This window comes from Sturnus vulgaris, chromosome 1 (assembly GCF_052056855.1).
Source record: "Sturnus vulgaris isolate bStuVul1 chromosome 1, bStuVul1.hap1, whole genome shotgun sequence".
In the NCBI taxonomy this organism is placed as follows: Eukaryota; Metazoa; Chordata; class Aves; order Passeriformes; family Sturnidae; genus Sturnus; species Sturnus vulgaris.
The window spans coordinates 154,346,122-154,372,096 of record NC_142243.1 but is presented as its reverse complement, the minus strand read 5'-3'; the positions used below and the strand labels follow the sequence as shown (position 1 = coordinate 154,372,096).

General features: G+C 47.1%; 1 protein-coding gene across 15 annotated transcripts in view; it reads right to left on the bottom strand.

Annotated features, from left to right (window-relative positions):
- The window catches only part of ADGRB1 (adhesion G protein-coupled receptor B1), a 279,870-nt gene that overhangs the window by 80,239 nt on the left and 173,656 nt on the right, over positions 1-25,975 (bottom strand). For 12 of the 15 annotated variants that reach the window (XM_088179990.1, XM_088179982.1, XM_088179994.1 and 9 more), the window contains one exon: positions 5,570-5,711. In XM_088179990.1, the coding sequence (XP_088036116.1) occupies positions 5,570-5,711 (142 nt within the window). The remainder of the gene's footprint in view (positions 1-5,569; positions 5,712-25,975) is intronic. The other 3 variants (XM_088179986.1, XM_088180067.1, XM_088180059.1) reach the window with 1 other exon arrangement.

Genomic DNA, 25,975 nt, shown 5'->3' with positions numbered 1-25,975 from the left:
GAAAAGCACCCCAGAGAAAACACAGCAGCTGCTCCTGCTGTGGAGCAGGAGATGGGCAAAGCCCAGAAATCCCCAGCAACACTCAGAGCACATCCTTCCCCAATCCCAGCACGGAGCTCTCCTGGGATGAGCAGGAGTCCAGCTGGAGTGGCCCTGCGCCACTCCCACCTTGGGCATCTCCACACTCGGGGAGAGCTCAGTGGCAACAGCACAAATCCCCAGGAAATCTTAGGCAACATTTCCAGCTCAAGAGGCATAATCAGCTCCTAAGAGACACTCTACACACAGCAGCATCCTGGAGAGGACGGGGTGATTGCAGGAAGAGGCGCCAGCAGCGCGGGCGCGGGAGCTCGCAGAGGATTTGGACCTCAAAAGCCCAAATGTTGGTGGATCAGCAATGCTCACCCTGGCACAGCTCCTGCCAAGCGGGCAAGAGGAGGCTCCTGATGCTCTGTCAGGGAAATGACAGCACTTGGTGCTTCCTGGAGCACCCTTCAGGCTCGGGGCACTGTGCAAATGTGGATGCAGAGCCCGGGATGTCACCTGCAAGGGTGCTGCAGCTGGAGAAAGGGAAGCAGAAAGCAAGGAAGTGTTTAGCTCAAGGTCACAATTTCACTGACAGGCACAAAAAAGCTCTGGCTGTAGCCTCAACAGCACACCCAAATACACCAAACTCTTCCCTAAACCCCTGTACAACCTGACCAGAGTTTGATGTCTTAAAGACTTTGAGCCTGGCAAAACTGAAAACTCTCCTTCCTCAGATAAGTCCAACTTTTGAATTAAAGAGTTAACCTTGCAGAAAAAGCAGCACCAATATTAACTGAGCCTGGAAACTGTTGTGAGCATGAGAACTGTCAGTTCTCAAGGTATGCAAAAGGCTTTGTTCTTATCCAGACTCCAAATTTCACATGATAAATGACGGAAGAATATAAATGTTAAAATGTTCACCTCCAAATGAAGTTCTCCAGTCTTATCTAAATGAAACTGCTGTAATTTTCCATCAAAATGTTGTCAAAATTGCTACACCCGTACAAAATATTTGAATATTTGATTCATAACATCAACTTTTTTTTTTCTGCTGAGAAACCTAGCTCTCCTCCCAGTGCAAGAGAGGCCCTACAGAATTTTTGGAGCTTAAAATAACCCACCTTGTGTGTGTGCACTGTCCATAAAGTACAGAGAGCTCCCATAGCACGAGACAATCTTTTTAGGGGGAAGATCCTTGGGACACAAATAGACCTTTGAAGGTCCCTTCCATCCCAAAATGGGAGGTTTTGAGGGACAAAAAAAACCTGCTGTGAATTGAAGGAGGAGCTTTATCCCCACGGGTAGGAAGCACACCAGGAAAGGTGCTTCCCATTCTTGCAAACTGGAGATAACTCTGAACAAAGCCTCTTGCAACATCCTGGGATACAAATCCTGGAATCACTAAGGTTGGAAAATATCTCTGAGATCATCAAATCCCAGCACCCAAGTGCCACATCCACATATTTCTTGAACCCTTCTAGGGATGGCGACTCCACTGCTTCCTTGGGTAGCCGGTTCCAAAGCTTGAACTCCTTTCCGTGAAGAATTTTTTTTTCCTAATATCCAATCTAAACCCTCACTGGCACAACTTGAGGCCATTTCCTCTCATCTCACAGGTCTGCTCACTGTGGACACTCAGCTGCCTGGCCAGCACTTACCCAGGCTACAATAAACCCCACAAAACTCTACAGCTGCTGGTTTTACCTGTCACAAAACACCAACACAGTACTGGGAGAGATGTCCCAAAAATTCAGTGCAGACCCAACAAACTCAGCACCCCTGCAAGTTCGTGCCACCAGCTCTGAACCTTCATCAAGCCAAGAAATGAGAGGAGAGCTCAGATGCCTCTCTCTGATCAGCTTTCTGCAGGTAGGACCGGTAAGGAGGGGGAGAGACAACAGAGATGTGTTTGTAGAATTTCACTCCAGCCCTAAGGGATGCCCAAATTACAGAACCATCAGTTTGAGTTGGAAAGGACATTAAAGATCATCCAGCTCCAACTCTCTGCCCTGGACAGAGACATCTTCCACCAGACCAGCTTTCCCAAAACCCCATCAAAGCTGTCCTTAGCCAAACTTTAAAGCTTGACTGACTTGACAAAGGCCAAGCACAAAGTGGAAGGCAGCAAAGGCAACACAAGCCAAACTCAGATGAGACAACCAGAGAGTGGAAGGTTTTGCTGCTCATCCTCAGGCTCCTGCTTTATTTCCTCCCCACCTCCAAGAATTGCCAAAATACATTTTAAAAAAACAAACAAAAAAACACCATCACAAGCCTCACATGCAGCTCTGTGGTTTCCTTTTGCCCTCATTCTCTGTTAGCAGTGCAACTGTACAGGTGTAGCACCACAGGCATTGCCCTTTCAAGACAGGCAGGGTATAAAGCTAAAACAAAAAGACAGTCCCAAAATGCTTGTCTGTGCTCCTTAATTTAAGAGGTTTTAATCTTTTATGATGGTCAAACAGCAGTTGTGCCAAAGCAGGGCATGAGGCTGCCTCTGTCGAGTGGAAGTAGCAGGGGAAATCAAACACGAATCTGAACTCTAGCTTTTGAGCTGGATCCGAACAGCTCCATCACGGTTTAGGGATGTCTGTCTCCCAAATCGATTCAAAACACAGCACTTTCAACCTCCAGCTTCACTGAAATCAAGGAAAACTGCTTCTTTTCCCCACCACACGAGCAACTCTCAGGTCCCAGCCCAGGCAAACCGTCCTTGGCCAGCCCAAATCAACAGTCGTCCCAAAAGCCTCTTAGAGTCTTTTTTCACTGCAAAGGAGCTGTGCCCATACCAGGGTTACAAATATTTCAAGCTGCCAGGGCCAAAGGCTCCAGGAGGGAGATTTATAGCAATAAATAATATTAATGACACAGGCGGACAGAGCTTCTTGTCCTGAGAGCTCCAAAGGCACATGAAAAACTGCACCATAAATGTCACCAGCACAGACACCAACGATGACGAGATGCCTCCTCTGGGGAGGGGAGGCAACGTGGGCTTGTCCAGAATGAGATTTGGGGAGGAAAGTGAGGGAATGAGGAGATGGATGAGCACAGCCATGCAAGCTCACAGGCAAGGCACAGGCAGGAGATGGGTCCCAGCTGGTTCAGCCTGGGTGGTGCTCCCCATCATCATCAAACCCTTGCACTGGCTTAGCTGGGGGACTCAGGAGATATCCAAGCCCCAGTTCTCCCCCCAGCACAGGCAAAGGACTCATCCTGATGCTCATGAGTGGACTCGAGGCTGGGAAAAAATGAGTTGGGAAAACATAATCCAACCAGCAGCCAGAGGAGTTGGAAAGAGGGCAAAAGAAGCAATTTTAGGCCTAAACCCCAAAGGAGCAGCTGTGAGTTCAGTTGCAGATATAATAAAACATGCCTGGGGGAAGGAAGCTGTATCCTCCTGCAACCAAGCCCACTCTCAAATGCAAAAATACTTGCAGAGATGATGATAAAGGGCTGACACCCATCCTGTGTTATTCAGATAACACCTAAACACCTGGAGCTGAGGGAGCAGCAGCATCTGGCCACATCAAATTAACTATTTTTTGCCCGGGCTGCTTAATTAAATAATACTAAGCAGTGTGTGAACATAAAATCTACGTAAGAGAAACTTCTGCTTCAGCCAAGGCAAAGATTCCATTTGCTTTTCCCACACTGCCTGATCCTCTGCCCACTTGCAGAAGATGGATTAGCAGAGGACCTTCACCAGCAGCTCAGCTGCACATCTGGGCTCGCTTCATTCCAGGCTTTGCCTTAGAAGCCTCCCTGCAGCAGAAATCTCAAGTTATTTTCCCCAGCCATGCAACCTCCCAAAACTTTGTCAGGATATCTCAGAGTCCTTCCCATGCAGGACAAGGCTCACTCATCAATCCCAACCTCTGGAGCCAGACCCCAAAGCTGCTGGAGCTTGGGGTGAAGCCCTGCTGCTGGCAGGACACAGACCTGCAAACTCCCAGGGCAGGTGATAAATCCCACCTGGCTCACCTGAGATCACCTCGAGAAGGCTGGAAACACTCCTGGAGTGCACCAGCCCAGCAGCTGCTCCCCTGCCAGCTTGGTTTATGGTGGCAGGACAAGGAAACAACAACCCATGGAAGAAGATGAGTGCAGGGATGCCAGGGTTGATGCAACCAGCTGCTTCAAGAGCCCTTCCACGCGGGAACACAGTCCCAGTCCTACCTCTGAGCATCCTTCAACCAGAATATCTCTACCTGAGACCACAGAGTTGGTGCCTCTGTCCAGAGGACCCCAAAAGCTGCTCTGCCCAACACCCCAGAGCCCATTTCCCAGCCCTGTGGTGGCTGGGCCTGCCTGGGGCCCAGGCAAACACAACCAACACTGTGTCTTTAAAACCACTTCAGTGCAGATGTTGTTTCCATGGTAACTAGTGGACCAAATACATTAGTGTTTCTAATAATAAACCAAACCTTCATCTTGGAAAATGTGATCCCCCCTCTCCCTTTACCACGCTCACCCTTCCTTTCTTCCTTACCCCTCCCCTTTTGCCGAATTAAGCCAGCATTTAACAAGCAAGCCATAATTAGTAAATAATTGCAAGGGCCCAGTAACTCCCAGTGCCCAATCAGATGGAGAAGCTTTAGGTGGAGGAGGGGGTGGCTTTGCTCTGTGAACCTGGGAACTGTCCAAAAAGGGATGAACTATTAAAAAAAATAATAAAAATTAAAAAAAAAAAATTCAAAAGAATAAAGTGGAAGAGAGGAGCCTGCAAAGCGTCTTTTGACCACCCCAGCACCGTCTTTAGTGCCCTGGCACCCTCCCCGTGCACTGACTCAGGGAGCAGCCGCCCAGCGATAATTTCTAGGAATCTCGCACTTTTTTTTTTTTTTTTATCCGGAGGCTCCGTCCGAGACGCGGCACCGACTTCGTGTCCCCGACAAGCGGCCAAAACTTCACAACTCCTCCTCTCCACGCTCCCCGATGGCAGAGTGGGAACCCCCCACCCACCCACACACCCCCCAAAACTGCGTGGGGTAGCGGGAAGGACGCGAGGCGGGGATGGAGACACGCGGGGAGGGAGGGAGGCGGAGCGGGGCGATTCCGCCCCCCCAAAATAAACCACGTGCGTGGGGAGCCCACGGGAGTGAACACGCCTGCGGGGGCCGGGGGCTCCCCGCATTTTTTTAGCGGGATTCACGTCCCGAGGCGCAGCGCAGGGATGGCAGGATGGATGGGGAGGACGAGCGGAGCGGCGCGGCATCACCGCCGATGTCCGCGCGTGTGCGTCCCCAAAGCTGCGCTCAGGGTCGGGGGGAAGGGGAGAGGAAGGACGGCGGGCAAAGGAAGGGGGAGGGTTGTGCAAAGCCTCACGCCGTGTCGCCACGGTGCCGGTGACACCGGACTGCAGCAGCGGCGGCGCTCGGGGCCGTCCCCGCCGCGGTACCCGAGAGCCGCACGCCGGGGATGCTCCGCTGCATCCCGGGCGCGTCCCCTCCGCTCCCGCTCCATTCCGCCCTGTCCCCCGCGTGTCCCCACGCCTGGCCGGCCCCTCCGCTCCTCCCTCCGCGGTGCTGCCGGCGGGACTCACCATGTCGGGGCTGAGCTGGGCTAAGATGGCGAAGGCGGAGAGCCGGTCACACAGGCACTTGGTCCGGGAGGCGTCGAGCGGGACCGTTCGGCAGCCGCGCCAGGACCAGGCGCCGGGCGGAGAGGCGGAGGCGGAGGCTCTGCTGGAGGGAGGGAGGAGAGCAGGGAGGGAGGGACGGGGCGGCGGAGCGGGGAGAGAGGGAGAGCGGCCGTCAGGGCGGGCGGGGAGCGGGCACCGCGCCCCCCGCCGCCCCCATCCCAACAACCCCCCCTCCGGACCTGCGTCTCCATCCTGCTCCTGGTGCTGGGTCGCTGTGACTCCTCCATCACCCCCCACACGTGTGAATGTCGCCTGCAGCCCCTGGGCTGCCCGGTCTCACGGTTGCCATACACATCTCCCTGATCCTATAGCCCTGCCCCACATATCCCATATACACCCCCCCTAACCCTATAGCCCACCTGTCCCATGTGTGCACGCGTAACTGCACAGCCTCATCCCACACAGACATCCCATGGATGCATAACCCTATAGTCCTGCCCCACATATCCCATATACCTTCCTGACCCTATATCCCTGCCCCACTTATCCCATATAAACCTTCCTAACCATACAGCCCTGCCTCACTTACCCCATATAAACATTCCTGACCCTCTATCCCTGCCTCACATATCCTATATACACCGTCTTAACCCTATAGCTCTTTCCCACATATCCCATATAAACCCTATAATTCTGCCCCATTTATTCCATATAAACCTTCCTAACCATACAGCCCTGCCCCACTTATCCCATCTACACCTTCCTGACCCTATAGCCCTGCCCCACATATCCCATATACACCTTTTGCCCCTATAACCCTCTCCTACTTATCCCACGTACACTTTAACTCTACAACCCCGCCCCACATGCCCCATATACACCTTCTTAACCCTATAGCCCTTTCCTACTTAACCCTTATAGACTTTCTTAGCCCTGTGCCTAGTGCCACATATTCCATGTAAATTTCCTTAAGCCTATAGCCCTGTCCCACTTGTTCCATATACACACCTTAACCCCAAAGCTCTTGCCTCATTTATCCCATATACCTATGCACAACTTCCTACCCAACATGTGCAACAACCCTACAGTCCTGTGACACCCACCATACTGATCCACATGTGGGACACAGGGATAAATAATCCTACACAACCTGAACACACCTTTCCATTCCTACAGCCCTGTCCCACATGTCTCATTTATGGATATAACACTTCAGACCTCAAATACACCTCACTCCCCCCACAGCCCCAGCTCTCATCCCCTACACCCCAAACCCCCTGCTCCACACCCCATAGAGATGTGTATAGACCTCTCCCAGCCACAGGAACCCCAATTCACAGCTTCACCCCTCCCTTGCTCCTTCTCCAAAGGCCAGCCCAGGACCCTCCTCAGCCCTTCCCTACATTCCCAGAGCTCTGGGCATGGCAGGGATGTTCCTCCCTCATGGCCAGAGGAACCTGAAGACATCAAAGGGACAAATCCTTGCTTTCTCCTGGCATTTTTTCAGGCTGGGGAAAAGCAGCAGAATGGGAAGGAGCCATAGATGGGGAAGTCTCCATGGTCTTCATCCCACAGGTGGAGTGGTTTCATCGGGAAAAATGATTGCAGCCCCATCTCTGTGTGAGCACAAGGGGCTAAGCCAGGGAAAAGGGGAATCTCCTGCTCTCATGTGCTGGGACAGTGGGGACCCAAAAACTGCAGTCATTTCCCACCCATTGCTTCTGTGTTTTGCCCAGTCCTATCTCCTGGGATATGGTCACGCAGGGAGTGCAGAATCAGAGAGCAAGTGCAGAAATTCAGTAGATGGGGAGAAGGTCAGCATCCCTGTGCATAACCTGGCCTTCACAGGAGCCTGAGACAAGATTTGGAGGCAGAGCAAAAGGGCCATCTGCCTTCACTGAAGGGACATGGGCAAAGATGTCCCATGTCCACAGCTGACCATCCTCAGAGGAGGGGACCTCGGCAGCAGCGCCAGCAGCGAGCCCACGGCAGCTCCAGATGGAGCCAAGCTGCTCAGCAGCCCTGGGTGCATCACAGATGGCCTGGACAGCTCTGCTGCTGGCTCCAGAGACCTGCCCTGAGCCACTGACAAGTTCTTTGCAGGTCTCAACTCGGTGCAGGCTCTGACCTGCTCCTCACACAAAGGTTCCGAGCCTCTCTGCACCTCCCTGTGCCAGCACGGCCTGGGTGGGAGAGCACCAGGACATCCTGCTGTCAGTGTCTACTCAGATCCTGTTCAATTCGTGACACTGAGCCTCCCTGAACTATTTCTGGTTTGGGTTAGAGCACTCTTCATTGTTAAATAAAATAAAATAAAATAAAATAAAGAAAAAATAATTTTACTGTAGAAGTTGTAGACAATACACAGAGCCCTTTGAGCCTTTTTTTTTTCTTCCCCTCTGGTGCTCATCCAGAGCTTTCTAAATGTCTGGAACCTACTAAATGTTAGAATGTCCCATCCCTGGGAGTGTCCAAGGCCAGGTTGGATGGGGTTTGGAGCAACCTGGGACAGTGGAAGGTGTCCCTGCACATGGCAGGGGCTTGGAACTAAATAACCTTTATGGTCCCTTCCAATTATTTAAGGTCCCTTCCAACCCAAACCATTCTGTGATCCCGTGGTTCTCTATCCACCCATCCATCTCATGGGACATAAATCTGTCTTCTCTGGATCAGCAGCTCTTCATGTGATTTTCTCTGAGCTGTCACATATCTCTTGGAGACTCTCAGACCCTGGCATTGTTCATTTTTCTCTTTCATGCACCTTCTGACATTCCCCACCACCCTTCTTGGAAGGGACCAGGAGATCCAAGGCCAATCTCATGGGAAATCTGAATTCTGTATTCTCCCTTCTATGTCCTGCTCGTATTTCCAAGATCTACATTATTGAATTGTTCTGTTTATCCACTGTCACTGAGAAAAATGACTTATTTATGATGTGTACAAATAATGACAAATTCCCAGACTCCAACAACCAGTTCTGTATTCTCCTAGAAAGTATTAATTTAGCTTCACAAAATCTATTTTCCATAAGTTGATTGCTATTAATGCCTCTGTTTTAATGAGCATGCTATTATTCAATTATAATCATAATATTACCCACAATCCCTAAATTTTTGGATCTAGTTTCAGATGAATATTGTGCCTACAACAGATGTGAGGCTGCTGTGCTTACACACACATACTCCTCTCTCCAGATTTGGGGAACTCTTCCACCTTTCTTTCCCTAAAGAGAAATTATCCCAAATTAGTCTTAACTTGCTCTTTCAAAATCCTTGCGTTCCAAATTGCTCTGTCTTGTTACTCTAGCACACATCTCACTTTGTTGGATGATGTATAGCAGGTTTTCCAGCTGCTGGTGTAATGAAAAGTATTTCATTAGGCTGGCATGTGGATTAAGGAACCAGGCTCTCTTCCAATCACAGAATACAGGCGTTTATTGAAATTCCTGCATTATTATAAATAAATCTGTCATTTCGAGCTAGTAACAAACCAATACCATCAGGATTTATTATGGGTTTAGTAGACTCTAAATTTTGCTTTTTATTCATCTTTGCTGTTCTGAAGAGTAAAACTCCTACATTTTTCCTTTCTTTTTCTCTTGTATTTTTCAAGCTTTTAATTTGCATTGCTTGCTGTCAATTTATCCTTTGTCCAGATTTCCACAACAGCTTTTACTTTCCCTCTATAACAGACTGTTGTGGAGGTTATTTTATAGATATTGGTGCGTTTGGCTTATGGTGTTGTTTTGGTTTTGGTTTTTTTTTTGTTAGCTGAGGGTTTTTTAGTGCTCCGTTTATCTGTTTCATTTATGGGCTTGAGGATATCTAGAAAAGTGTTTTTAAAAGGCTCCTAATCACAGAATTGTGGAGCCATAGAATGGTTTTGGAAGGGACCTTTAAGATCATCTTTTTCCAACCTCCTGCCATGGGCAGGGACACTCTCCACTAGACCAGACTGCTCAATGTCCCATCCAGCCTGGCCTTGGACACTTCCATGGATGAGGCATCCACAACTTCTCTGGAAAACTTGTGTCAGCACCTCTCTGCTCTCACAGGGAAGAATTTCTTCCCAATATCCCATCTCACCCTGCCTCTCTGGCAGTTTAAAGACATTCCCTGCATCCTGTCACTCCAGCCCTTGCCCAAAGTTTCTCTCCAGCTCTTTTGGAGCTGCTTTAGGCACTGGAAGGTGCTCTGAGATCTCCCTGGAGCCTTTTCTTTTCCAGACTAAACAACCTCAGGTCTTCCAGCCTTTCTTTCCATCCTTAACTCTATCCTCAGCTTTTTTTTTTCTGTTTAAGCAGCCTTTCCCAACAAATAGAAATGCTTAAATCTCCCATTTTTAGAGCATCAAATTCGTGTACATTGCCATGCACAGACACCCCCTGCCCCAAGGAACCTGGAGTCTCATCAAGTGTGGGAATACATTTGCCCTCACATCACTTCCAATTCTAAAGTCCAGCTTTATTCATTTACCAGCTTTCAAAGTGGACTAGGACAGATCTGGGCCATACATCAACAGAAGTAACTTCATCCAAAAGGGAAGAAAAAGGAAATAAATCAGAAAACCAACAAGAACAGGAAACCCCAGGGAAAGTATCAGAAAACAAATAACACTCCCCAGATGCTGTGCCTGGTCTCACACTCCCATGGCAGAAAAACTGACAGAACAGCACTGAATGCACTGAATGCAATATCAGGATAAAATCTATCCAGGGCCAAAGCCACACTTGGCACAGCCTGAAATCCATTTCTAGATGCACACAGAAAGTGCACAGTGATATTGAGGCAAGAAAAGAATTAAAAATTAAAATAACTACCTTTTGCTCTTCAAAGACCTGGTCTGGTGCCTGCTTATTTATCCTGTTGGACTCAAAGAACACAGCTGGATCAAAGCCATCCAGTTCTTGCTTTAAAAGCTGCTATAAATCACATAAAGGATGGGTGATGTGGATGTGCTGAATCAGGAACTTGGTGTAAATCACCTCAGAATAAGTCCAGCTACACCATTTAATGGAAAATGAAAATCTAGTCCTCATTACTACCAATGATTATTAATTAATTAGTCATTACTGGTCCTTAAACCACTCAAATGCTCCAAAGAGCATGTCCATTCCTCTGGTTTTAATCTCCTCAGAAGAATAACTTTTCTTTCATCCTTTCCTTCCTCGTTGCAAATCTCCCTGATTACCTCCTCTCGTTGCCCTGCAACCCTTTGCATACGAGCACCTCTGCACCCTTTGGGGATGGAGCTTGGAGATGAGTTGGGAAAACCTATCTGGAGGTAGCAGAGCATGGCAGAAGAGCCACAAGTCTCTCCTCACTGATTCCCAGTGTGGATGTAGAACCCTGGAATGGTTTGGGTTGGAAGGGATCTTAAAGATCACCTCATTCCACTCCCTGCCATGGGCAGGGACACCTTCCACTATTCCAGGCTGCTCCAAGCCCTGTCCAGCCTGGCCTTGGATAATTGCAGGAATGGGGCAGCTTCTCTGGGAAACCTGTGCCAGGGCCTTACCACCCTTACAGGGAAGAATTTCTTCCTTCTATTTAGTCTGAATGTCCCCTCTTTCAGTTTTAAATCATTCTCCTTTGCCCTGTCCCTCCATCCCTTGTCCCAAGTCCCTCTCCAGCTCTCCTGGAGCCCCTTTAGGCTCTGGAAGGGGCTCTGAGCTCTCCCTGGATCCTTCTCCAGGTGCCCATTCCCAACTCTCCCAGCCTGGCTCCAGAGCAGAGGAGCTCCAAACCTTGGAGCATCTCCAGGCCCTCCTCTGGACTCATCCAGCAGCTCCACATCCTTCTGATGTTGGAGGTCCCACAGTTGTTCCAAGTGAGGTCTCACAATAATTCCTTGTGATTTAGGGTTGTCCCATTCCTGGTTTGTGACTGTTTGAGCCTGTCCAGCATCACCTGCTGCAGATCCCATACTGAGTACCACTAAGAGAGCTCTAATGAGATTTCTCCAAGGTCCAAGGAAACACATCTGAGGGAGTTTGGGTCTTGTTGGTTACAGATACCTGCCCAGATAATGCTTGATTTAACCATCAAGTATTAGCCAAAGCCTCATAGTTCAGTGCAGACTTGAGATCCTAAACTCAAATTTCAAAATTCAATCACTAGATTTTGCTATATAAAGATTATTTCACTGGCAGGAGTTCAAATTACAAAGCAGATAGATTGAAAAACGTCATGTTTCCCATTTGAATGCAAAATTTATTCACTGTGGGCCTGATGAAAAGCTCTGGAAGACAATGGGCTATTAAAGAACAGGTCCATAAGGGGAGGAACATTTGTGTGTTCTTGTGTGCCTGTCTGTGGGTTCAGGTTTCATTTGTAATGCAGTAGAAAAGCCTTTGATTCTGCCAAAAAATACACTGGGTTTGTGCTGGGAAATCCTTGCTCAAAGCTCAGAGGCAAAGAAAAAGAGCAGAATTTGAGTTCCTCACAAATATTGAATCCAGGTACGCTAATTCTGGGAGCAGAATGATTTCCAGGCGGTCTCGAGAGTGGAGGCAAGAAAGAGGAAACTCTACTAAAGGGAAAACGTGGGCAGAATATTAGAGGAGAGTGTAGCCAGAGTGATTGCAACCCAGTCAAAAAGGAATTGTAGAAATCCCCGAACCAGAGTGGCATAAAAAACGTTGTGCTGGGAGGGTGAGCAGGGAACCTGACAAGTTGGTTCTGTCTCTAACATCCGTGGTCGGATTTATCTCCGGTGTAATTCCAATGATGCTGCACGGGAAAAATGTCTCACCATATGTTACAACATGGCTCTGAACATTATTTGAGCACTTGATGGGGAAAAGCAATTAAGCACTGTCTTGTAGATTTAAACAGGAGCTAAGCACATGCTTAAGGACTTTCCCAAACAGAAATGCTGCTCTGAGCAGGAATTCGCACAAATGGAGAGCTTTTGTTGTGGGAAGAGCCATGGAGCAGGGAGAGTTTTTAAAACTGGGGGACATATTTGGGATCTGAGAACTACAAGGAATCTCCAGACGTTTTTTCCAACCCAAACAGCTCCGTGGTTCTCTGACTGTTCTTGTTTCACATGGGCCATTCCCCCTTCTCCAACCAGGCGAGTGCTTGGCACGGGTCCAGCTGGCAGATTGATTATTAATTTGGAGAACAAACCAGAGATGAAGTCAAAGTTAATCCTTTTTGTGGGATTCCCAAAAGCAATTTTCATTTCCAGCCAAAGGCTGCCCCAAAGCGCCTTTCAGACATTTTGGCTCTGCACAATTGCCCGGGACACAAAAAAAGCCCCTGCAATCATATTTCTGCAAAAAATGTCTCAGAGTCACTGTGCAGGACCTCGGGGCTGAATTAAAGAGTGGATGGTTCCTAAGAGAAAGGGACATGAAAAGGTTTGCAGCTTTGGAAAAAAATAGGCTGATTAAAAATAAAATAAAATAAAATAAATCTTTGATTGGCTGCTAAAGCAGTTACAAAGGATCTCATGCCAGAGAGGTAAATGTTGAAATTCATTAAACAGGAAACTAAATATGGGTTTAAATCAATCTTTAACACTGAAGCTGCTTGGAAGGTTTGAGACACAGTACAAAAGCAGTGATCACGCTTTGCTTAGTTGAAACCTTCCTAAGAACTAAATAAAACCAGCAAAACTCTTTCACTGGGGTCATTCTGTTATCCAAGAGATAATTTTCCCTTTCTGTGATCAATCCACTGGTTCAAAGACAGGCTGAGCTCTCAGTTATGCTGCTGAAAATCCTGAGAGACATCTCACACATCCAGCAAGGCAGTGCAGGCTTATTGGAGCAAAACCAAACCTCCTGGAAAAATCCTGCACTTCTGAGTCTCTGAATTTGAAATGTAGCACAGGTTTGGTAAATCCATGTAGCTCAAAAATGAAATCTGAGGTTCCAATGAAATAAAGGATGGCCAAGTAGTTTACCTACATTCATCTAAGGAAATCTAAGCATCATCAAATTATTTAACTGAAAGTCAAGAAAGCCAAATGTGTCCTGGGCTCCTGGGCTGGATCCCCATGGTGTGGGCAGGTCAAGGAGGAACATTCTCCCCCTCTGCTTTGAGGAGACCTGACCTGGACTGCTGAATTCAGTTCTGGGATCCTCAGCACAGGAAAGACCTGGACCTGCTGGAATAAGTCCAGATGAAGCCATGGAGATGCTCCAGGGGCTGGAGCCCCTCTGCTCTGGAGACAGGATGGGAAAGCTGGGGTTGTGCAGTGTGGAGAAGAGAAGGATCCAGGGAAACCTCCAGGAGAGCTGGAGCAGGAATTTGGACGAGGGAATGGAGTGAGAGGGCAAAGGGAATGGTTTAAAACTGAAAGAGGAGAAATTCAGACTAAATAGAAGGAAGAAATTCTTCCCTGTGAGGCTGGTGAGGCCCTGGCACAGGGTTCCCAGAGAAGCTGTGGCTGCCCCATCCCTGGCAGTGTCCAAGGCCAGGTTGGATGGGGCTTGGAGCAGCCTGGGATAGTGGAAGTTGTCCCTGCCTACCTGGAATGAGATGACTTTGAAGGTCCCTTCCAACCCAACCCATTCTATGAGAAGGAAACTGAGGCACGCAGAGGAGATGCAAATGGATCCAGACCTGTGAGACTCACAGAGCTCTGATATTTGGAATAAGCAGTCAATTATTATGTCCCCATATCCCTATCTGAGTTTCCCGGTTTCTTTACAGAAATTAAAACAAAACAAAACAAAAACTCTATAAAACTCCTTGCTAAACTACTCAGATTACTCATTTTCCTTACAAGTTTTGCTTTGCATTGATGCCCTTTTTCTCACTTCTACCCCTGGAGCACAGGCCTGGTACTGAACAGAACAATATTCAGTCTGAAAGGATCAATAATCAGAGCAGCAGCTATTATTAAATTAGCTCTTTAGGAAAAAAAAAATGAAAATGGAAACTGTGGAAAAATAAGAAAAAAACATACTCTTGATTCAGTTGCTTGGTGCAAGGAAAATGAAACCAGAGCAGGAATATTAATTTGATTTTATTTTTCAGAGACCCCTAATTCAAGATGGTTTGGGGTGATTTCCTTCAGAACTGACAGAAGCAGAATTAAAGTAACAGTGATTTAAGAAAAGATTTGTGACCTGTGGGAAATTAGGAATATTTGGGATTTCCTTTTTATGTGTATGGGAGAGAGGGACAGGAAAAGATACATGGAGGTGACAAGCAAGCCCTTTGCTCAGCTGTGAACTCATGAGCAGAGCAAACTGAATTGCAGAATTTTCAGGGGACAAGGTTATTTTCTATCTGCAAATTAGGCCCAGAAATTAAAAAAAAAAAAAAAAAAAAAAAAAAAAGAAACAGCCCATATGCAGCCTCTAGTCTGAAGCCTTAATTAACATAAACAACGTTCAAACACACAAATAAATAGATATTACAATTGAAATAAAGCATATGGCCAGCTAAATACCCCAAAGATTATCCAGAGATAATCTTTTCAGGCACCAGAAGTGCAGCTGAGCTGAGCTCTAATGATTCTCATCACAAGGCCAGGCCATCCCACCCCAGAGGGAATTCAGCACTTCCCACCATCATCATCCTCCTGGGTTTGGATTCTGCCTTTCAATTCCAGAGCTCGTGGTGACAATTAATGAGCACTTCCCTCCTTTACAACCCTGCTCCAGAAAAATGCAGGAATCATCTCCTGAAGGAAAAGCTTGTGCCATGGCCTGGGCTCCAGGAGCTGCCTCAATCCAGGTTGTGTTGGATGGGATTGGAATAATTTGGTTTTGTGGAAGGGGTCCCTGTCCATGGCAGGGGATGGAACTGGGTCATCTTTAAGGTCCCTCCAACCCAAACCATTCTGTGGTTTTATGATTCAGTGCTCAAGGAAGGGTGAAGTGTACTTGACTTTTTGCCCTTACATTTTTCCTTTTTTTTTTTTTTTTTCTGTGATTGATTTGCAGTCATGGGCTTCTGGTTTTACCGTTTCACTAGTTTTTAGGGATTTTTGAGTTCTTTTTTCTTTCTTATTTCTTGGGGTTTTTTTTGTTTTTTGGTTTTTTTTGTTTTGTTTTTTTGGGTTTTTTTTTTGTTTGTTTGTTTTGGTTTGGTTTTGGTTTTTTGGCTTTTTTTGTTTGTTTTTTTTTTAGTTTTTAGCTGCTTTTGTTATTTTTGCTTTTTAGGAAGGTTTGGATTTTGACAGGTTTTTCTTCACACAGGGCACCACTATGTTGAGGTTTATTTTTTTTTTTTTAGGGTTGGGATTAAATGAGTGAGATGGTATTTCTTGTTTGGACTTAGATGTTTTATTAGTTTTTATTTATATTACAGTTTCACAAACTGAGTTTTTTAGTACTTTAAGCTAACAAACTAAAAATGGAGTTTGGGTTTTTTTTTACAAGGCTTTTTAAGGGTAAACTGTTTAATTATGAAATGCTATTTGAATTAATTTTACTTTTATCTTAATAACTAAGTATTTGTGGCCCGCAATGTGGACTTTTTACTTAATTATACAATATTACTTAAACTTATGAAGAAGAAGGTGAAGGAGTAGTTTTTTGCTCTAAAACTTTCATCTTACTTTATATATATTACTATATACTAAAACTTTAAACTTTAAGTTTTTCACCGTGTGATATTACACACTTTTATTCAAACTACACACTTCTAAGCCCAGTTCTATTATTCAATTTTAGAAGCTTTCTCCACGGCCTCAGGTCAAATGCAATGTTTTCCTGGGGGTCAGTGCCTGTCAGCACAGAAAATCTAAAATTCTCAGTGACCAGGGTTCCAGCAGGTGGGATGGGGGAGAAATTTGCCACTGGGCCCACAGCCAATTTCCTCTTGCTCCAAAGTTCTTTCCCAAAGGCAGCCACAGGATGGATTTTCATTGGGATGAGCCCCCAGAATGATTCCTCTGTCCCATCCAATATTCCACTGAACAATCCTGAACGTGTGAGAATTTTCACTCAGAAAACGTGACACCACGGACGAGGCAGAGAAGAAATGGAGAAACCAAAGGCACTCAGCCTCGTGTCCTTGGTCTCCAAATCAGAAACCAATGTGGAAATCCCTGTCAGGTGTCACAATGTCCCAAACCAGCTCAAAAGCCCCTGATCACAAAACTCAAGGGAATATTCCTTCCTGACCCATCTCTGGGAGTGTCCAAAGCCAGGCTGGACAAGGCTTGGAGCAACCTGGGATAGTGGAAGGTGTCCCATGGCAGGGGCTTGGAACTGGGTGATGATTAAGCATCCTTCCAAACCAAACCATTCTGTGATTGAATTGCCCCAGTTCTAGTGGTTGTTTAATAATTACAAATCTGGTGGGTCCCACAGCATCTAATTAGGACCAGAACTTGAAGTATCATGAAGGGGTTTTTTGTTTTTCTTTTGTTTAGGGGCGTTTTGTTGGTTTTTTGTTTTGTTTTGCCTTTTTTCTTTAAGGAATATTTGAAGTATTTTTGTCTTGTGGATTTTTTTCTCCTTTAAAAGGATGACATACAGAACCCTGTGAAGCAGAAGCAGAAAAGCTGACAGCTCCCTATAATCCCTTGGCTTCACGGCTTTAAGGAGAAAAAAGGAAAATAATTCTCATATTTAGCCACACTGTAAACTGTGCTATCATCAGGTCAGCTCATGGCAGTGGCTGCAGGAGATGACCTTGGACTGCTTCCATGGAATCATCAAATCATGGAATTGTTAAGATTGGAAAAGATCCAACCATCAACTATGTTCACTACTAAACCACGTCCTCAAGTGCCACATCCACACATTTTTCTGGCCTCTGTCTTCACCACTTCCCTGAGCAGCCTTTTTCCAATGCTTGGCCACTCTTTCCATGAAGAAATTTTCCAAATATCCAGCATAAATCTATGTTGGTGCAACTTGAGGCTGATTCCTCTTGTGCTCTCATTTGTTCCTTGGGAGAAATATCTGACATCCACCTCACTACAGGCTCCTTTCAATCTGTTGATCAACAATTTATTCATCCAAGTCTTTATCCTCTTCTCTTAAATTTCTTATTGGTACCCAAAGCCAAAAACACCTTTATAACATTTCTGGGATCCCTTCAGTGTAAGAAATCCAGGCCATAACTCCAAGATTAGGAATTATGAGTAAGATTGCTAAATAAAATAAAAGTTGTGTATTATTATAAATAAATTTTATAAATACAATATATTTTGGGGCAAAGCTTCCCCATTGGATCTTTTCTGCTACACCACAGTATCAGAACAATAAAAATTATAGAACCATCAAATAGTTTGGGTCGGAAAAGATGTTTAAGTTCCACTGATAACACAGAACTGCAAAACCTACCACTAAACTGTGTCCCCAAGTGCCACATCTACACATCTTTTAAATCCCTCCAGTGTGGGTGATTCAACCAATTCTCTGTCTTGCCTAAACTCACTGGGTAGCAAGATCACCTTGGGAAAAAGGTGAAAACAGGTGCTACTGTGAAAATATTGTTGGGACGTTGTGAAGCCAGCTTTTCCAAGTGGAGGGAAGCATATTGGTGGGACAAAAAGGGGATGGAAATGAGCAGGAGGATGGCTGCTCTCATTATCATACAGGGCTGCTTTCCAGCAGAGGACAAGGTGAGGGCAGTGAGTGATGGATCTGCCTCCCTCCCACCCCTACGTGACATTCACAGCTGCTTTGCCCAGGCCTTGCAGGATGCTTCTCTCCAGGGAAAGCTCCTCGGGTGTCCTTGAGCTTGCATGGAAATGTTTTGGCAGGTCCTGCATGGCAAGAACCAGAGCCAGGGCTGGGCTGTTGTGCCCTTGTTGTACCACCCTGCAGGACCCTCCTGAGGCTGTTGTGTGCATGTTCCAGCTGGACACAAAGATGTTCAGATCACTCCCTCAGCTTCTGTGTCACCTTTCCTGCTGTAATTTCCCAATTACCACGAGATGCCAGAGACTTAGGGCTGGTTTTGCAGTTATTCCCTCTCCAGCTAGGAAGGATCAAACTGGATCATGGCCCAAAAGATGGGACTCAGCTTTTCTGTTTAGAAAAGGATGCGGCTCCACATCAGGAATTAACCTGCAGTTGGTCCAGGAAATCCTCTTTCTCTGCCCTGAATAACAGCCAGTTATCCTATAATCACTGCTGAGAAACTTGGAAATTTTCCTGTTTTCACAGAAAACAACAATCAATGCACCCAAGGGATGAGCAGCAGCTTTGTCACGTGTACCAAAAATATTCCAGGGAAAATCCTCCAAGGAGCTGAGTGCATTAACAGGATCTACCATCTCCTGCACCTGGACATTGTGGTCCCACGCTCAAGCCTCATGGGAAAGATGGGAAGAATGGGAAAACAAGGTAGGGAATGCTTCTGCTGAGCATAGCAGGTGCCAATAGAAATGTAGGACATTGCAGCCAGCAGTGAACGAGCTGGAAATGCTCCCTTTGGCTGCTCAAGGATGTACAAGTGCACTTGGATTAAAGGCTGGGAGAGCAATGCAAACACCTGGGAGGAGATGTCTCACCCACATCCTCTGTTCTCATGTGTCCTGTTCGCTGCTCAGCACTTCCAACTCCGTGGATGACCCCAACAGAGCCTAAAATCCCTCAAAGCCCCCAAACCAGCCCTCAGGGGAGCAGAAGGATTGAGAGGACCACAACCATCACCCCGTGGTTTGTAACACCCAACCCTGGCAGTGGGATTGTCCACTTGGGGATTTTGAACCCAGAATCTCTGGTGCATGGGCCTGAAAGGAGAGAGGGAGATGGAGCTTTGTTGTTCTGAGCAGAGAGCCTGCAAGTCCCAACTCTGGTCCAGATCTCCTGTTCCTTGTGCCCTCTGTTCTTTAGCCTCCCCCTTTCTGAAATATCCATCTTGATGTTCTTCCCAGCTTTCCATGGCAAAGTCAGGGATGGAGACACAGGCAGATTGCCTCCTGTCTATCTCTAAACAGCACTTCCCCAAAGAGCAAACAAACAGTACTGCCAACATCCCAGCCCTGTCTCTGAGAGTACAGGAGGCCCCAGGGCCAGGTTGGGAAGAAGAATGGCTCTCCTGCGACCAAAACCCCAGCTCCAGGGGATGCTGCTTCTCAGAAACCTGAATCAGAACATTTTAATGGCTGAGTGCAGGGCTAGAGGATAAAGAGACAAAGAAAAATAAATCAGGCGGATGACAGAGGGGCTGGGAATGGGAGGAGGTAGCAGACGGTAAAAGAAATTAAATCAAGAAGCCAAATTAAGGTGCTGCAGGCAAAGATGAAGATGCTGGATTAAAGATTAACCGTAACCAAGATGGAAATGTGGCCCTTTAAAGGTACAAATTGCTTCAATGCATTTCACAAAACCCACACAAATCTCCTAAGAATAAAGTTTTCACAGATGCACCTGGATCCCAGTAACAGAGATATCTGGACCTAAGAACTCTGGATGGCTTCATGCTCTGGTGTTTTCAGCTGAGAAGGGGAATTAAAAGCAAAGGAAAGGCAATCATCCTAAAGAATTAAAAGCCCTGCACTGAAGTAAAGGAAGGGGGATGCAAGAGTCATTAGAGAAGGGTTTGGCACTGTACAGATAAATTCTGGGGCTATACTCAAATCACTCTGAATCCAGGGGAGCTGCCACCCCTTTGGGCTGTCTGCTCACTGGGCATTTCCTAATTTATCTCCTGCCAGCCAGCTCCAAAGGAAAGGTGGGTGAGCTCCACGTGGGAGTGCACCTTTCACACCTGCTCCTTCACAGCCCAAAGGAAGAGACAGCTCAGCCAACATCCCCATCAAAGAGGAGCAGGTGGAGCAGGCTCACCCCTCAGCTCCAACCCTGGGAGCAGAGGATCCTCATCCCATCCCAGCACATCAGGTTTTTGCACTGCTGCACATTCCCATTCCGGGATTGCTGGGACAAAGTTCTCTCATGCATTGCCACCTCCTTTTAGCACCAGTAACTCACATTTTCCACTGGAGCATCTAAGACCCTGCTCCTGGGAGAGCGAGGGGCATGGAGGAACTGGATGGGGTCGTGAGGTTCAGTTTTTTAAAACCCTGAGGTGTTTTTTTCAAATATTCTGATGAGAGTTTCCTGGGTGATACGGACTAAGGAGCACCCACAAAAGAAATATGGAATGGTTTGGGTTGGAAGGGGTGTTTGAAGCTCATTGTAATGAGCAATGACTTAATTAGACCAGATTGCTTAAAGCTGAATCCAGCTCGACCTTGGACATTTCCAGGGATGGGGCAGCCATGACCTGGCTGTGTGAACCTGTCTCTTATGGTACAGCCCTTCCCCTGGGACAAACACAGCCTTGAGCCTCGCTGTTCCTGGCAGGATTCCCACGAGCAGAACCTCAGGGAAACATCAAAATCAAACTCAACATGCACTTCAAGCCTCCAGCTGGACATCAGAGAGCTCTGAGCCAGGTGAGAGTAGGACAACACAGGTACACACGCACACACAGACATGGGGATGCTGCTCTGAAGATGAGAAGGTTTAGTCAGTGTGAGCTCAGCTCGCTGCACTTTTTTTTCCCTGCCACTGCTTTCCTTTGCTCCTTCCTTTCCCTTTGGCCTCCTTTTCCTCTGCACTCCACGAAATGAGCATTTCATGGGAATGGTGCAGCCAAGTGAAGCTGAGCTGGCAGCTCCTTGAACGCATGGAATGCCTCCCTCGTTCCCAGCTCGAATTTCGGAAAGCAACATCTGCCTGCTCCTGAAGGTCATTTGGATCCTGGATCAGGGATGCTGCACCACCTCCTCATTGCTATGCTGTGCCTGGAGCAGCCATAAATGTCCTGTCACATGAAATGCTGCTTCATTACAAGTTTTGGGAGGGAGGGGACAAATAAAATGCAGAGCAAACGACAAAAACCCCACTCTGACGGGACCAGCGTGATTCCTGCCCTTACTAATGTGGGTATAGAAAAGAATCCAGAGGTTTTGCTTTGGATCTGCATTTGCACAAGGGGAAGAAACCTTTGGGAAATCGAGATGATGCTAATGCAGTGAGGGGGCTGGCACAGTCGGGGCTAAATAAACGCTAATAAATAAATAAATGCTAATGCTTAAGATCGCACTGCCCCCTCTCCTTGAACAAGCCGTCTCCAGCCCTCCTGGGGGCTGATCTGATGTTTTATCACCAGGGGGGTCCTTGTAAACATCTCCCCAGTGGGCAGGGGCCAGGATGGATCAGAGGGAAGAGGGTGAGATCCCTCGGGAGGAGTGGGAATGGATTGGCAGTGAGGCAGATGGATCCAGGCTGCCAGGAATGGTACCTTGTCACAGCTTGGCAGCTGTGGGGATGCAGGGATGCAGGGATGCAGGGATGCAGGGAGCCACTGGCAGCAAAGCAGAGGATTGTAGCGAAGCTGGAAAGCAGCAGAGAAAACTTCCCTTCTCCAGCCTGCACGGGCAGGAGCTGCAAACACAAATCAAGCTCCAGACCTGCAAAGCTGGCAGAGATTTTCCTGCAGGAAGATTTCTCCTGCTGTACAATCCCAGTGGTTTTAAGTGGACTGCATGACTGTGGTTGAGTCTGTTCTAATTCCTGCTTTTCTACCATGGATGTCTGGGAGGAAAGGCATGCAGACACAGCACTCCAGCAATTTTACAAGGAGCAGGAGTAAGGAGCAGGTGCTGAGCGGAGCGACATGGATCTGCTTGTGCTTTTCTCAGGAAAGCAGGTCATGGGGGAGGAGGGGAAGTCATTTCCCAGCTTTGCTACTGCAAATGTGTTTAACCAAAGCCACGCTGGTACCCAAACGCTCTGCCAGCCCCTCTGGAGCTCATGCAAAGAGGGATTGCTATCAAAATCTTTTAAAGGCACTTTCTGCTAATGAAAACGGCTTGCAGAGATACAAGCTGGTGGAAACCTCTCCACTCCCAGCAAAATTTCTTCATTAGGTTTTCTCCTCTCTCCTCCCTATCCTGCTGTATCTCTGTACATCTGGAATCACAAAGGACAGAGAATTCCCCAAAAAAACCCAGGCAGCGGACTTGGCTTCTATTCTATTCTATTCTATTCTATTCTATTCTATTCTATTCTATTCTATTCTATTCTATTCTATTCTATTCCATTCCATTCCATTCCATTCCATTCCATTCCCACTTTCAGTGACACCCCTACCTTCAGCCACCCACCTTTCCCAAACTGGACAGATGTTGCAGCATCTGTGCAAGCTCACACTCAACTGTCTGCTGTGCTTTATGTGCTGAGGTTCAGCTGAGCTGCAGTGACAGGTTTGGGAGAGCATTCATCCCAAAGGGAGTTTCTGACTTCCCACTTAGTGAGAAGATGTGGAATATTCCTCAGCTAATTAAATACTTGTCAATTATAAGGCAGCACCAATGATGTCTGTGCTGGCTAAAGCAATTTTTACTGAAAAACGTCTCCGCTGTCTGGGGTTTGCAGCACCAGGAGTTGCTTTTCTTGCAGGAATTGCTGATGGTGCAGCAGCAGGCACAGTCCTAGGGGTGAAATGTCCTTTATTTTCTGCCCACCCATCCCCCCCCTCCACAACCTGCCCAGCAATAAAATGCACATAAACCAGTGCCAAACACATCCATCTCTGCCTCCTCCCTTGGCAGGGTGATCATTTCAGCCCTTCCTCTGCACCTCCTGCAGACCTGAACAGATTCCCTGGGCTCTGCTTCCACACTGGAACAACCTTCCAGAGGGAGAACCAGCTCCTGCCACTCAAAGGCTTGTGATGCAGGGATCAAGATTGGGTCTATAGCTCCCAAGCTGGGAAATTCAGAAGTCCCCCTGAGCCTCACTGATATCTTGTGGATTAAGCCAATAAGAACTGAATGCACTCAACCCTCCTGGCACTCTCTTTGCCAGGGCCCAGGGGAGGCAGGGAGCACAAAGCCAGGCAGGATCACCATCACAGATGAAATGCAGAATCCCAGCAGGAAGCTTTTATCCTCTGGCTCAGGACTGCTCATTGTCAGGGTGCTTCCTCAGAAAGCCAAGCTGGCACCTGGAGCCAGGAATCTCCAAAGGAGGAGATCAGATTGCAGAGGGTGGGAAAAGGGAGATTCCTGCTGCTGCAGTTCCTTCCATCCCAGCCAGGGAAGTGGTTAGAGGGGAATGTCCAGAGGGGAGAAGCAGATAATCATCAGAATAAGGAATAAATGAACAAACAGGGGAGATTTTGCAGAGAAGAAACTTTCTGGAGACACCAAGGAAGCAGAACAAGTTGGGGAGAGAGACAGAGAGCCTGGAAATCAGAGGGTCTGAGTGTGTGGAGAAAGTTGATCAGAACATTTAGTTTGACACTCAGGAGTCCTGAAAGGAAAAAAAAAAAAAAAGTTTGGAAATTACAGTGCTGAGGTGTACATCTGGCTGTTTTCTCCCCAGCCCCTCCGAAATGTCCCTGCCAACACTGCTGGCTCCTGAATCAAGGTCATCCACACAGACTGAGCAGCGAGCAGACAGGTAGGTTAGGACCAAAGGGATGAAGCTGCTGGTCCCAGCCTTCACCTGCCCAAGGGTAACAGAATTGAGCAGGAAAAGTACAGTGGATGTGACAGCTCCCACTCCATCCTCCTGTTTGATCTTCCTTTCTTTCCTGAGATGACAGGCGGTGTCAGAGTGAAGGAGCACCGCTCACACGCTGCAGGCTCCCAGGCCACCTCTTCTGAAAGATTTTCTGGGGAGGGAGGGAGCCAGAAGGACGAAAATAAATGCTCCTTGTTCGGGGGACCTGAGAGCGGGTCCCCACATCACTCCTGCTTCAGAGCAGCAGAAAATGTTCTGAGAGTTCCTGTCAGTTCTGCTGCATTTTGAAGCCGTCTCACCCCTGCAAGCCTCCAAAGCAAAGTGACACTTGTCATTGGACCAACACTGCGCCCTCCTAAACCCTCCAAAAACAGTAATCTGGGTAAAGGCAAATGTAAAAGAAAATTCAGTGCTTTAAGTGACCTAGAAAAGGAGATTTTTTGTTTGTTCAGCTCCAGTTGCAATAACAGCACACTGAAAGCTGTGAAATGCTCGGGCATGACAATAATAGGAGTCACGTAAGTCCTGGTTCACAGACTGCAGAGAGAACAGGCAGGACAACCCCAGCTGCCTCCCAGATCTCAGGAGGAGCTGGCAGAGCTGGCAATTAGCAAAAGCATCTTTTGCACTTGTAAACTGAAGGAGTCGAGTAGGAATGAGCTGGGAAGACGGGAAACGCCCGGTGCTGTGGTACCGTTTCTAACAACACTTGTGAGGTGCTGATGCCTGAGTGGAGACAAACACAGCAACCCTCCAGAAGCGGGGGTGGAGAGGGGGGAGTTCTTTTTATAGCTACCTGGGAAAAAAAAAAAAAAACCAAAAACCGAACACATTTTTGTCCCACCAACAGGATATTCCTGGGAGCACCGTGGAGGAATGCACTTCACCGTCACTTCAAAGTGAATTTTAGGAAGCATTTCTTTACACAGAGCGTTGTCAAACACTGGAACAGGCTTTCCAGAGAGGTGGTCAATGTCTCAAGCCTGTCAGTGTTTGAGAGGGATTTGGAAAATACTCTTTTAATAACTTTTGGATAGCCCTGAACTGCCTGGGCAGTTGGAGCTGATGATTAAGTCCCTTCTAACTGAAAATTCTATTCTATTCTATTCTATTCTATTCTATTCTATTCTATTCTATTCTATTCTATTCTATTCTATTCTATTCCATTCCATTCCATTCCATTCCATTCCATTCCATTCCATTCCATTCCAGTGCTAATTCTGAGATTCTTCCCCTGTCCTGTTCCAGGTCTCTCATTCAAAACATCTTCAATCTCCCCCCTCACCCTGAGTTGCTTCTCTTGGGGAAGAGCAGCAGATTTTCTCCTGGGACTCATCAGTGCAACTTTAATGAGAGAAAAAATCCTTGGGCTGCAAGGCAGGCACAGCCATGTGTGTGCTTCCTCTATCCCTGCATTCACACTGGATCTCCATGTCTTGGGCATGTTTAAATTACACCTTAGGCATCAAAAATCCCTTCCCTCCAGGTACCTTTGTAGCTGAAGGATGATTTTCCCAGCCAGGACCCAGATCCTGCAGTAATATTGGACACAGGGAGCTCCCTCCCCTCTCCTTGTGTTCTTCCACATGCAGCAGCTCTGGAGACACCTTTTTCTTGAAACTGCTGGATTTTTGGCATTTGTATCATGGAGTTCTGCCTCCCTCATCACTACCAGTAACCAAACAGTCCCTTGGAACATATTTTAAATGCCAGGAAACTCTCCAGCACTGTTTTGACCAATACACGGGTTACCAGGACTGGAAAAGATCTGTCTGAGCACAATTCCCAGCAGCAGTGATACATTAGTGCAGCATCAATTTGGGCTTGTATGGAAGATTAAAGGTAAAAATATCCCAGATGACAGCCAAAAAACCTGCACCAGCCTTTTGCCCAGGCCCCAGCCTAGGATTATGTGTGAAAAAAATCATATGCATATTGATAATCCCTGGGATAATCCTGTG